The sequence below is a fragment of the Vigna angularis genome, chromosome 3 (genome assembly GCF_016808095.1).
Source record: "Vigna angularis cultivar LongXiaoDou No.4 chromosome 3, ASM1680809v1, whole genome shotgun sequence".
Classification (NCBI taxonomy): Eukaryota; Viridiplantae; Streptophyta; class Magnoliopsida; order Fabales; family Fabaceae; genus Vigna; species Vigna angularis.
The window spans coordinates 6,859,790-6,874,027 of record NC_068972.1 but is presented as its reverse complement, the minus strand read 5'-3'; the positions used below and the strand labels follow the sequence as shown (position 1 = coordinate 6,874,027).

At 32.7% G+C, this 14,238-nt stretch overlaps 2 protein-coding genes across 2 annotated transcripts; both read left to right on the top strand.

Annotated features, from left to right (window-relative positions):
* Positions 1-1,877: 1,877 nt before the first annotated feature.
* LOC108326473 (cell division control protein 48) lies at positions 1,878-9,451 on the top strand. The gene is made up of 14 exons (XM_017559999.2): positions 1,878-2,429; positions 3,962-4,080; positions 4,173-4,261; positions 4,339-4,374; positions 4,624-4,717; positions 5,053-5,172; positions 5,716-5,780; positions 6,076-6,569; positions 6,647-6,713; positions 7,102-7,670; positions 7,997-8,132; positions 8,208-8,276; positions 8,400-8,522; positions 8,861-9,451. Exons 1-14 carry the CDS (start codon positions 2,212-2,214, stop codon positions 8,978-8,980), a joined length of 2,319 nt encoding a protein of 772 aa, XP_017415488.1. The 5' UTR covers positions 1,878-2,211; the 3' UTR covers positions 8,981-9,451.
* A 1,525-nt stretch (positions 9,452-10,976) lies between these two features.
* On the top strand, positions 10,977-14,238 carry LOC108325349 (F-box protein At5g52880). Its single transcript, XM_017558411.2, has 6 exons — positions 10,977-11,275; positions 12,331-12,485; positions 12,579-12,666; positions 12,872-13,056; positions 13,411-13,553; positions 13,885-14,238. Exons 1-6 carry the CDS (start codon positions 11,091-11,093, stop codon positions 13,999-14,001), a joined length of 873 nt encoding a protein of 290 aa, XP_017413900.1. The 5' UTR covers positions 10,977-11,090; the 3' UTR covers positions 14,002-14,238.

The following is a 14,238-nucleotide window of genomic DNA, read 5'->3' as shown; positions in this document are numbered from 1 at the left end:
CTCAGTACGAGCGCTTGGTGTAAGACCGAGCACTACTAAACTTATATTAGAAATCTTGATAAATATAATAAGATACTTATTGGAGTAGTGTTTAATAATAAACTAAAATATACAAATACATATATACATATTTAAGTTTATCACTGAATACCAAGAACCAACTATGCTTGGCCGAACGCTCAAGCACAGGATTTCGAAACTAAGACGCTCGTCCTCAACTAGGATTATTCCCAAATGAAAGAATCCAATTCTAACCAAGTTTGATAGAAAAACCTAACGGTCAAGGACCGTTCAGTGACGAACGTACACTTTCATAGGGAAAATTTCATACTTCAAAATCATTTATCTCAACTCATTTCTAAATATTGATTATCATAAGATCAAACACCCATAACATGGCAAATAATCATACTTCATATAGTCAGACATATCAAAAATCATACTTCATATTAATTCATCCATTCAACGAACGTTCATGCAATACATATAACCATACAAATTAAATTAATAAGCTTCCCTTACCTCTGAGTGTGAACGAACGTTCCTAGAGGCAGAATTAAGGTTCGTCTAACTAAAATTCCTTCTACCCTCAACGCTCAACAGTTCTTCAAAAACTAACCAAACAGAAAACCAACAATGGCTCAGACGAGATGAAATCATGCAACCAGAACATGGTGTGCATGTACCAGATAACGAACGGTTAACGAGAAGAAGAACTTACCAGTTCAGAACCCGAAACCGTTTGGTTCAGTCTGAAGCTCTAGACGCCGAAAGTGCTTCTACGGTGTCTGAACGGTGATCGGAGAAGAGAAAATGTGAGATTTGGTAGAGAGAAGGGAGAACTTTTAGAGAGAAGGAGGAGAAATGAGAATTTCAGAGTTTGGGAGAAGAAGATGCATGCAGAGAGTGTGACGTAAACTTTCTAAAAACTCAGTTTTGCTTAAAACGAACGTCCGCTCATCTGTCGACATCTGCCTTCCACTATCTGATTTTCGAATCCTCGTTACTTGACACCTAGCGTCCGTTCAGAGGAGTTTGGGTGCGCTTTTAATGATTCTGTCAATCATCAAATCACATTATCTATTATTTTCTATAAAACGACTTCTAAGAAATAAAAAACAAGAATTAAAGTCATAAATTTAAAGAGAAAATAAAAAAAATATGATAAATAAATTCTTAGAGAAACAATGAATTTACAAAATAAAATCAAATAGTTAAAATTATAAATTTATATATTAAAGATAAAATAGAACTTTATCTTTTATTATTTTTAAAACCATTTCTATTGAACATCAACCCTATAAATTTTATTTCTTACAAATAATTTATTTTCATTATTATGAATACGTAATATTTTTTTATTTTAATCGTTATCCATATTTCATTTTGATGCGAGTTAATATTCTTTTATAAGAGTTATAATGACGTAGACATGCGTAATATTTGGTCCTTAAAACTGGATCAAGAGAACTTAATTTATATAACACTAGCGAACTACTTTAATTATGGGTTTCCAGGTTGAACTCCACAATTAAAAAGAAATAATAAAAATTAAACAAAGTAATCGAGGGTTCTTTTATCCTATATTTAAGTATTTTATAAAAAAAAGAGTAAAATATTTAGTACAAGTAGAAGAACATCTTCAATGTAAGAATTGGTCTCACCATATTACTTAAATACAAGATCTTAGTCAATTTTTATTTTAGCAGTAAGTCCAATTTGAGGATCGTAAATAATTTTTGTAGGTTTGAAGATACATTTTAAATTAACAATTTCTAAAATTTTATTTCAAATATTAATTAATCAAATATGAATTCTTAAGTCGTTCTGACACCTTAGAACTGAACTACGAACACCCACTATAAAATATTACGTGTTACCTTCATCTATACCAGGATTTTCTATCAAAACGATGTAGAGGAAGAGTTTCTTTATTTATCTTCCTAGGATCCTTTTACATTATTTTGAATTTGTTTCGCAGAAGTGAATCTATGAAAGCTATACCTGAAGCAACACGGAGAAATAATTGTACACACAGACTTTGTTTTCCCATACCTTGTCTATAAAGAACCACTTCTCTATTTCTTTCAAGCATCAAGAATCTTTCACCTGCTTCCTATGAATTTCAACAATTCAGATACCCTTTGGTGAAAATAGATCACCGGTGTGTCAAAGGAGCAAGCTTTTGTGTGTTCAGTAAAGTGGGTTGTGATGGAACAGAAACACGTGTTGTTGTCAGCATTGAGTGTTGGGGTGGGATTGGGAGTAGGACTTGGATTGAGTACAGGACAGGCTGTTCAAAAATGGGTGGGAGGGAGTTGTGAATCAGATGAGATTTCTGGGGAGCAAATTGTGCTGGAGCTGAACAACAAAGTCATTGATGGGAAGAACAGCAAAACCACATTTGAAGACTTTCCTTATTACTTAAGGTAATTTATAGACTCATTCATTATCAGCGATTCAATTTTCTAACTCTAGTATATTTTCATTCCTTATCAAAATAATCCTGACTGGTCAAAGTGTTTTCAAGACATGAAACAGTTTCATGTTAGACTTGCGAATTTCATGGCAATATTCTGTGAATTTCACAGTAAACGTTCTTTCTGGTTTCAGTCTATGGTTCACCTCTCATCTCTTTTCTTAGATTGTTTGTCGTTGACTTCACCTCACCACCACTACATTGACAACCTCAATTTTTGACCTTCTGTTGACAGTTCTTTCTGCCTTTTCAATGTAAAGTTATTTTGAGTATTTATTCAGTAAAACATCGATGAGACGATGCAAGGTGACCCTGTTATCCCCACAAGTATATCAGGAATCTAAATATGCACAAAAAAATGAATGAGTGTAGGAATTCATATGCTGGGACTGAAATATTTATGTCCTAATAATTAAAGGACACTTTGATTGAATACCTGGTCTTACTGTGTGCTATGACACTTTTTTCTAGTTTGTTTGTTGCTTAAGTTAAGTATCCATCCCAGATACCTGCTTCAAGTCTTAATAAAAGATACAAACTTTTCCAGTTGTGCTTTACTATACTTTGTGACATTTTTCAGTTAGTATTTCGTTTCATTGAACCTATAAACTGTGATTTGAGTAATCCTGCGCGTTGAAAGTCATACCAGCTAACATGCAAGGGAGAATTTTTTTTGCATAGTACAAAACTATTGCGTCTGAAGGTCAAAATTCTGCTAAAACGTTATACTTACGGAAGATTCCAATTTCCTTTCCGCGTTTAATGTATTAATTGGCTGAATGCAATGTTCTTGGAATATGTGATTTCTTCCATCAAAATCATACTTTGTTCTGAGAAAGAAGTTACTTTTGATGGAGAATGTTAGATGGGCGTGGATTTAGGTAGAAGCTATAGGTTCAAATCGTGGCAAAACCAACTTACCCAAAAAATGCTGTTATCTCATAGTCCTCAGAAGTTCCTGTTTATTAGATGCCTTTATTATATATGATTTCTTCCATATGTTTTACTGCTCTTATGTGGTCTACTTCACTGCTAAGTAAGTTGCTATGTACTAGCATTTAAGGATTTCCTTGGTTTAAAATTATGATAAATGTTATTAACTACTGAAAAATTAAAAAACAAATCCTTTATGGTTGATGGTGCATCTTGGATTCTATTGAATTCAAACTCCTGCTTCTTGATTTTTAGTCTTATTAGTTTCCAACCACTGTACCCTACACTATATCAGTAACCTTGTCTGGGTACTAAATGAATTGCTAGTAAGAAAATGTAAGCTTATGAATACTCTAATTAACTTAGCAAGGGCCAATCTGCAGCATAGATAGCTATATTTGAACCTGGAATCCTGTTACAAGTAGATTTGATCTAGCCATGAAGGAATTTGATGTGAATGACCATTTTCCTGATTCATACATTTGTCATGAAAAACCTCCGCCCAATTGTACCACGTCTTATGTTTCTGTCTGATGATCAAAATGACAGTGAAAGAGACCAATTTTCGTTAACAAGTGCTGGATATGTTTATTTGAAACAAGACTTTTCCAAGCACATGAGGAACCTTTGTCCAGCAAGCAGAGCTATGTTGCTTTGTGGACCTGCAGGTATATTACCTACAAGTTCTATCTTTCCATCCAAAATCGATTTTGGTTTTCAAATCCATATAATTGACATTATTGCATGTTACATTTTCAAGAACTTTATCAGCAAAAGGTTGCCCAAGCTTTAGCTCAGTGCTTTGGATCGAAGTTGCTGTTGCTAGACATAATTGACTTCTCCTTGGAGGTACTTATTTACATCTTTTCCCTGTGATTTAAATTATCACAAATATAGTCATACCTGTCATGTTTACCTTTGTACAGATGCAGAGGAAATATGGATGCCCCCGAAAAGAACCGGTAAGTTTTGTCTGTTCCATATTTTGCTTCTGCTTCAAGATAAATCACTATTTATTCACCCTGTCTTAATCTATTTCTGTACTCTGTTGTTCCCTGCATGTACACAACCAATTTATTTATTGAATTTGAGATGATTGTGATCATTTCTTCGGTGAACTTTTTTCTGGGTTGTTTTTTGGTTCCCTGAACTGAAGTGCTCTTTTATTAATGTTTGTGGGTTGATTTTTCTAACCCGTTTACTTATGACAGTATTTTAAAAGGTCCATTTCTGAGGTGACTTTGGAGCGAGTGTCGGGTTTGTTTGGGTCCTTTCCAATCTTCCCTTCAACTGGTAGAACCAGAGGTACTGTAGGAAGTAAAACTTGAGCTTTTTGGAAATGTTATTCTTATTTTATGATTGCCTGTTATGAAGTTTAGTTTAGTCATCATCAGTTAAAAATGGTGAATTATTTGAAATGTACCAATTGATTATTCTTTTTATTTTTGCTATCAATATCTCAAAGTGGTGCTCATAATTATGAAGGGTCATTAGTTCTTATATCATTTATGTCATCTCTCTAATGCTTCTGAATTTGCATTGACTGATTGTATCTTCCAGTTATTGTCGATTACCTAGACTGTATCATCTATGTCATTAATTATCATTTCATGATATTTTGAATGCTAATTTCTTCTCAGGTACACTACTTCGACAGAGTAGTGAAATTGAAAATTCCAGCAATCCTCTGAAACTTTGTAGGAATGCCTCTAGTGCATGTGATACGATTAGCTCTTCTCAATGTGATCAATCAGATCCAGGTCATACTTGAAAGGAAAATTCTTAGTTATTATCTTCCACACTTGTTTTCCATAATTATATTCACATTTATAGCTTTAAATTATATTCTTTCGCAAGTTATTGGGCCTGTTATTCTTCTCACTGTTTGGTTTTATTCTCTTTCTTTTAATTCTCTACTGTAGTGGTGCGCTGTGTGCCTTTTGACAAAATAATGCTTTGATTGTTGGAAGTCTCACGTCGACTAGAGATAAAGTCAAATTATAATATATAAGTGGAGTACAAACCTCATCTTACAAGTCGGTTTTGTGGGGTTAAGTTAGACTCACTTTCTAATATTGATTTGTAAATTACTTGGTTACTTCATTCTCTGTAGCTATTCATTATGATTCTCTTAGCAGTCGTGTACTCTGACATGATCTAATTTTAAAAGTCAAAATTCTTTTGTTAAATCCATTAAAGTTCAGTAAGATAAGTCCATTATGCTTTATTTTATTGCCGCTTATGCACGAGATTACATTGTTCTTCAGCAATATTATACTTATTGTTTTAGTTCATGTTTTCAGCTCCTTTGAAGGGCACAAGCGGCTTCTGTTTTGATGAAAAGCTCTTCGTGCAATCACTTTATAAGGTGAGTTCATCACTAAAACTTGTTTTGAAGTACAAATTTCTATTGTGTCAAGAATAAGTAGTTCAGTTGACAAAATTTCATTGAGATGATATTATGAATGATGAATTTATACATAGCTGTCTTCACCCCGGCCCATATGGCTCTCAAATCCTCCTTTTCTCTGCGCTTGGTCAATTACTCGCAATATCTCTTTAAATTTTGTGCATTGAAAATCAAATATTAATTAAATCTTAGATTGTCAGGATATATCTGTTACAAATACAGTTCTAACAGGCAGACTTATGAAACTTTTCAGGTCTTGGTTTCTATCTCGGAAACCAGTTCCATTATTTTATACATCAAGGATGTTGAGAAGCTCTTTGTTCGATCACCAAGGCTACACAATTTGTTCCAAAAGCTAATAAAGAAACTTTCAGGACCAGTACTAATACTCGGTTCGCAGATATTTGATTATGAAAAGGATCCCGAAATTGATGACAAGCTCACTATGTTATTCCCTTACAACATTGAGATCAAACCACCTCAAAATGACAGCGATCTTGTAATCTGGAAAACCAAACTGAAAGAGGACACAAAAACAATTCTGTTTCAAGATAGCAGAAACCACATTGCAGAAGTACTTGCAGCAAGTGACATTGATTGTGATGACTTGAATTCCGTCTGCCATGCTGACACTATGCTACTCAGTAGTTGCATTGAAGAGATTGTGGCAGCAGCAGTTTCTCACCACCTAAAGAGGACTAAAGATCCAGAATACCGAAATGGAAAATTAGTTATATCAGCCAAGAGGTAAATATCTTGACAAATTTCCTTTTAGGCTATTTAGTAAGAAAAGTTTTCTAGTTACTGATATTGGATTTGGGCAGTTTGTCCTATGTATTGAGTTTGTTCCAGGAAAGTGAAAGTAATTCGGAGACCAAAGATTCAAACAAGGTATGTGATCTATTTTATCAGTTAGAAAATAGGGGATCATCACATTTACTTTATTGTAATGACTGTGCTCCTGTAACAAAGAAAGATGGCGACAGTAATGCTCCTGCGGAGGTAAATGAAATGTCTACTGAAAACAAATAGATTATTTTTCTTCCTTTTGGTTTTAGACCAACTTATTAGTCACCTTCTGAACCCCAAATAATTTAAAAAAGAGAATATATTAATTATTCTAAACATATTTTCACCAATTAGAAATTAATATCGGTTCCAATATTGATGATTGATATTCATACCATAAACAATTCCCTTGTTTCTGTATTTTCCACCAATTCTTTGAGTTTACCATATTTTTGCTCATGTTGTTCAATGAATTTTTTGCATGTTTCAGGATGTTCCTCCTGACAACGAGTATGAGAAGCGCATGAGAGCAGATGTGGTGCCTGCAAAAGAGATAGGAGTTAGATTTGAAGATATTGGTGCATTGGATGATATTAAAGAAATACTTCAAGATGAAGTCCTACTTCCCCTCAGAAGACCAGATTTATTCAATGGTGGGCTTTTGAAGCCTTATAAAGGTATATTGCTTTTTGGGCCTCCCGGTACAGGAAAAACAATGCTTGCAAAGGCAATTGCAAATGAAGCTGGAGCAAGTTTCATCAATGTCTCAATATCGACCATCACTTCAAAATGGTTTGGAGAAGATGAAAAGAATGTCCGAGCTCTGTTTTCACTAGCTGCAAAGGTTGCTCCAACTATTATTTTTATTGATGAGGTTGATAGCATGCTTGGGCAACGGACTAAATCTGGTGAGCATGAGGCAATGAGAAAGATTAAAAATGAATTCATGGTCCACTGGGATGGGCTATTGTCAAAACCCGGTAAGCGAATTCTGGTTCTTGCTGCAACTAACAGGCCATATGACCTTGATGAAGCAATTATAAGACGGTTTGAGCGCAGGTAAGACCTCACTTGTCCTATGGTTGGAATGACATGATCATATTGATTTCTTGCTTCTATTCAGCTGCTGTTTTTTTATTTATGAGAACAACTACACATTATTATGAAAACTGATCCAAAATGCAAACTTTCTTTTTGAAAGAACCACTAATGTGTTTAAATTGTTAATTACGTTTATTTTGGTACATAATTGCTTTAATAGATTGAGTTTACCTGATGTCTTCCTTGGATAGATATATCATAGCCATATCATTGCACAGTTTAGTCCAAAGCTATTGTTTTTAATATTTCTGATTGATATATCTATTGATCACGATGTTGAGCAGGATCATGGTTGGTATTCCATCTGCTGAAAACAGGGAAAGGATCTTGAAAACTCTCCTAGCTAAGGAAAAATATGAAAATATTGACTTTAAAGAGCTTTCAATCATGACAAAAGGATATACTGGAAGTGATCTTAAGGTTCACTTTATTGCTTATTCTGATTCCTTAATTATAGTTTGTGGTGATTATACTGACATTTATTTATGCAAACAGAATTTGTGCACGGCTGCTGCCTATCGACCTGTTAGAGAGCTACTACGACAGGAGAGGATTAAGGAAAATGTAATTACCTAATCACTTAAAATTATGTGTTCAAATAATGCGAACCATAAATAGATCTCAATCTAACGCAAAATTATTATTTTCTGCATTGTAAGCATTAACCATTTTGTCTTATTTCAAAAGAACAAAAAGGAGGCAGTAGTTCAAAGCTCAGAAAGTGCATCTGATGCTAAAGAAGATAAAGAAAACCGAGTTATTACTTTGAGACCTATTAACATGGATGACATGAGACAGGCAAAGAGTCAGGTATCTACAATTTTTCACTTCAATTATTAGAGGGTACTTTATTTGTCTCAAAGATAGTTAACTTCCTTAAGAACGAATAATTCTACAAGATGGTCCAAGGAAAATCAAGAACAGATATCTGGTATTTGGGTAAATGACATTAAATTGATGATATTATATAGTTGAGGTTAAAAGTTATATCAAATCCAAGAAATAGAACATTCACCTTGAGTAATTTTATAAACATCAATTAACACTCCATTCCATTCTTCAATGAACATTGCACCATTAGATACCGATACAAAGTTAATCTGTTAGCTTCTGTGGCATAGAAATTGACAGATGCTCGTTGAATGTAGGTGACTGCTAGTTTTGCAGCAGAAGGATCAATAATGAGTGAGCTTGAGGAGTGGAATGATTTATTTGGAGAAGGAGGTTCAAGGAAGAAGAAGCAGGAGCAGCTTACTTATTTTCTTTAGACTGTGGAAAGCTGATTTTGTTTTGGACATGTCAGAGTATCTATCACCAAAGGATACCCTTTAACCAGGGAGGAATACTCAGCAGATCAGAGATATTGAACTAAAAGTACGAAGAATGCACAAATCAGAGGTTAAAGAGATTTAAGCATCCCTGAAATGCTATATGGGTTCAAAGAATGTGTAGATCATTATCATGCATCATGTTTGGGAGAGGGTGCTCAGTTATGGTTTGCATTGTCTGAAAACCAGTGGAAACATGTATTCTAATACATGCTATGTGTTGTTGGGAAATTGGAATAATCCACCACAGACCTTTTAGGTATAGGATAGATTATATGCAAGTCACTGTCTGAGAGTAGAACTTTGTGAATGGATAGTGTAGATGCAATGCTTATAAATCAAATTCTACAATTATCGTGTATAACATTAAATCTTTCTTAAGATTTGGAAAGATGTTACCTTTTCGCGCAATTTATTTCCTATCTTTTTTCTTTCTGTGTCGAAATTCAAGGAAATAACTATATCTGCAAACGAGTAAGAAATCTGCGTGATTGAGTTCATATGAAATGTTTATATTACATAAACACTGCGCATTTTTGCATTCATGGTGTTTGTAATTCAAGATTTAGAATAAAAACATGAAAATACCTTGTGAAATTTAAGAAATAACCTCTTTAGTCTCACGTTAAAACGGCAAATCCCAACCAAGAAGACAATGTAAACGATCAGGGCAATTTCAGAATCTAACATTGATCTAATTAATAAAATTTAAATTAAACATATCATTTACAAATAAAATACAATCGTATAAAAATTGAACATGTATTGCAAGCAATACCAATTCCTTCTGTATCATAATATTTTCACACATAAACTTATAATAATAAAAACCAAAAAACGCTTTCAAAATATTAAAGGGAAGTTTTAGCTCAAATCATTAAAAAAAAAGTTTTTAAAACATAATCAATAACAAATGTTAATAAACGAACTAAATTTTAATATATCGAATTAGAAGTGATCTCATAATTTTTTATACACGTAACTCATGTCTCAAAGATGATGAATCTTCCAAGTTTACACCATAAAATTACTTTGTTTATAATTTTCTAAAATCAAATGTGTCATTAATTTTTTTTATGGAAATTAAAGATAAAAAATAAATTCAACCTAAATAATAAAATAATTTTATGCTTCCTTTATATTTTAAGAGGAAAGAATTATATGGTTATAATCTAACTGTACTTATTGGGATTTTGTGTTTATTGTGGGAAGATTTATCACTTTTAATGAATGAATTATCTATATAAAAAATTTGATATCATTTTCAATATAAAAGCTTGAGACTTCCTATTTATGAATTTTTCTTATATATTACTCAATTTTCTTGTATTTATATAATAAAAAAATGTTTGCTCATATCACAAGTTTCTTTAACAACATAATTATTATTGGTTTTAACATATAAAAATATATTTGTCTCTGAGTTGAGCACAAAGACAACTCATCATCTATGATATACACCGATAATATTTATCCTTATAAAATATTAATTCGCTGATATTACTTTCAAAATAAAACTATAAACTTAATATTTTATTATTATTTTTAATACATCACTCAATTTTAAAATATGTATTTCAAAATAACTAGTTTAAATTTCTATAAAATGTGCAAAATTTTAATTTTAATTTTTGTAAAGTTTTTTCTTTAATTTTCATTTTATAAACTTTTAAATGTCTTGGATATCACATGGTGATATCACATCATAACATTAATACAGGTAGCTTTTGTTCAACACTAATATTAGATATCACACTGATCTATTTAACTTAGTTAAATAATCAATTATTCTGATGGACACCGTGAAACTATAGATTTGGGTTAATTAGATCTGTATTTACCTACATATACAGTATTAATCTTTTTCTAAAGTAGAAGTCATTTAACACGAGCAATATTTAAACATTAAGATAATTTAAAAGATTACCCAATTAATTTGATCGAATGGAGTAAACAACCAAAAGTAGGGTTCTATTTTGTGTATATGTGTTTCGATTCGAATATATGAATTGGATCGATTAACACAACAGAACTGAACTGTGTTGAGAAGATGACAAGCCCTTCAGAGAGATACCAAAAACTTGGCTTAAGAGAGTCTCTACAAAAGTGTTACAGATACTCAATTGCCTGCAAAGAGCTAAGCTTTATCCTCAGAGAAGCCTTTCATCAAATTCCCAAAAGTTTGCAATCCATAATCTTCGAAGACACCCTCTTCGCTTTTCGTCTCCTCCCAGAGTATGCTTGCTACGGCTTTTCATTCTTTAATATTTTTTTTTTCGTTATAATTATCGATTTGTTTCGTTAATCAAACTCGCCGCACATGATTAATCTTAATCTAATAATTTGGAATTGTGATAATTGCTGCCAATTGTTATGTGTCAGCAATTATTATTTGAAGACCATGGTTACCATATATTGGAGTTCCTTTTTCTTCTGATTGAAAATTTCAGGAGATTTATGGAAAATGAAGCAATTTTACAACCAATTTTGTTTGCCTTTTGAAAGTGTCAATCACAGCGCTGGTTCTTGTGTCATATATTTTCTTTGAGCTGAAAGTTTTTTTAATCCTACTGAAGCATCTCTATCTAAGTACACTTTATAAGTCAAATTAACAGTGTTTTAAACACATTCTTTTCTGGAAGAGAACAAACATGAAGACGCAATGTGCAGAAAGGTGAAAGTGGTGGTTAGAGTGGCCGCTTCTTTGTGTGGATATGAATGGGTAGCTTCCCTGACATTGATTAAGCAATGCAATTGCTAGTATAAGTTGGCTAATAAACTTTAAAAGTATTAAACTGTTAGTTGCAACCATATCTTGCTTTTCACTTGAATTAGAATCAGAACTAAAAGCTGTATTGGAGAATTTTCATTAACCAATGGAAGAATTTACCTTGTTCATATAAACTTGTCCATAAACGTTTATAGGAGAGAAAAAAATATGAAAGTAAAATGAATTGAGATTCTTACATAGAATAAAACTAACTTTTGCATTTCAATTTATGGATGAGTTAAATGAAAGAACTTTTTATGAAAAAGTTAAGTGTATAGGTTGATTATAGTTTATGGGAGAAACTCAATTAATTTTACTTCTTCTAAAAGTATTTACAGAGAGATATTTTTAAAGAGGCCTTGTGCAAAACTGAGAAGGGTGATTTTTGTCTTTTTCATGTGGAGCAAATGATTGTTACTAGTTTTAATCAATTTTAACTTTATATGAAATTTTTAATTAAGCACCTAGCTGTCGTCTTCACGGCCCACTTTGTCTCATTATTTTTCTATTATAATTTTAGAATAGAGACTAAGAGTGCTGTTTCAGCAGTCCACTTCCTCCTTCAGAGTGTAGAAGCAGCACTACCAAATCGAAAAAAGAATGTGGCTGTAACAGAATTTAAGCATGCTATGGTTTCTCATAAGAGACGCAGCAAAGCTCAACTGATAGAGAAAGGTCAGATGATATACAGTAATAAGAAATGGCTTTATGTTATTTAATGAAGGCAAAGTAATCATGCTTAAGAAGTTTGTTTTTCCTGTATTGCAGCTTCACTGCAACTTCCACAAGATATTCTTGTACACGTTTTCAGTTTTCTTGATATGAAATCTTTGGTTTCAGCGGGGCTAGTCTGCTGGTAATGCTTTCCTTATTTTTATGGTCATCATATTTACATTGCATCAAGTCATCATTTTAGCCACATCTTGGTTCTTGAGGATGCGAAATACAAGAACCTATCATATATTTTTCTACATTGGAGTGCTCGTTAAATTTGTCATGAAAATTGTTAAATATCATTATGAAAATAAATTCCCTGTTACTTGTGGACATTGCATATTTAGGTCATGGAACATAGCTGCAAACGATAACCATCTGTGGCAGATGCAGCATGTTGTACTGTTCGGTAATGATGCTAAACTGAAGCATACGAAACCGGTTGAGGGAAAGAACTATAGTCTTTTGCAGGGAACCGTTGATAATAGACTTATTACTAACTGGAAAGACAGAGTTAAAGGAGCATACACTGGTAAGCTGAATGTTGAAGAAATATAGTCAAACAGTTTTGTTTTTTTTATCCAACATGTTCTCAGTCAAATAGTGGAATACAAGTATACTTTAGTGAGACTAGGGAATTAAGTTGATAACCATATGCTAAAAGTTAGAATGATGAATGTAACTAAAAATTTATTCTTCGGTTCAATTTTTTTGGAAACGACATTACAGCTTTAGAAACTGTTAGGAACTTTGAATTTTGTATTATTTTTCAGTTAAATGTTTGTGCTATAATCACATAAATGAGTTATTCTTTCTCCCTCTGATAGAGAAACACACGTCACATTAAATTTTCTCTTCTGTCTTAAGTAGTTTGATTTTGATGTAGGAGCATTATCTAGTATATTAACAACCAACCGGGGATATTGTGGACACTGCAAATCAGTAGTTTGGCTAAATAACGCAAAATGTCCCAATGTACACTCTGGAATATCTGAAATTCAAGATATCAAGCCCGTAACAGCATTCCAGGTATGTTCTGCACTGTATTTAGCCACTTTGTATCAGGTTAATTTGGTCATTCATCCTAGTGTTTTTTCTTTACATTGTATTTGGATGGATCCTCTTAGAGTTACTAGCTTGAAGGGTTAACGATGGGTAAGAAAAGGGGAAAGACAGATGTGGATAAGGAAATAAATAATTTTTACAAAAAAGTATCACAGACCTCTTCTCAAGGGATGACCTACTTTTGTTTATACGATATATCGTTTTTCTTTGTCTCCAGCTATCGATCAAAAATCATGTACAAGAGGAATTGGACTATATGTAGCTAACACTAACTTTTTAATTTTCCTAATTTCAGGTTGTGGAATATCTTTTAGATGATTCTCTATCCATAACATCTTCCTCAGACAGTGACAGTGATTATGAAGGAGGGCCAGTTTCCAAGTTATGGGCATATGGGAAGTTCAGGAAATAACAATATTTTCCTTTCACTGAAATGTTTCTTTGAATAAATTTCTTTGTAATCATTTATGGAAAAAGTAACATTAGAGAAGCCAATTTGGTAACAGATATTTTGGCCTATAGTTCATGCCTATACAGTTAATGTCATACACTGTACATATCTCTTTTGCTTAGAGATTCTATGGGCCTACCTGTGTATTTGTTTGGGCTTTCTCTCCTCTTTAATACAAGAAAATAGGACTAATATAAA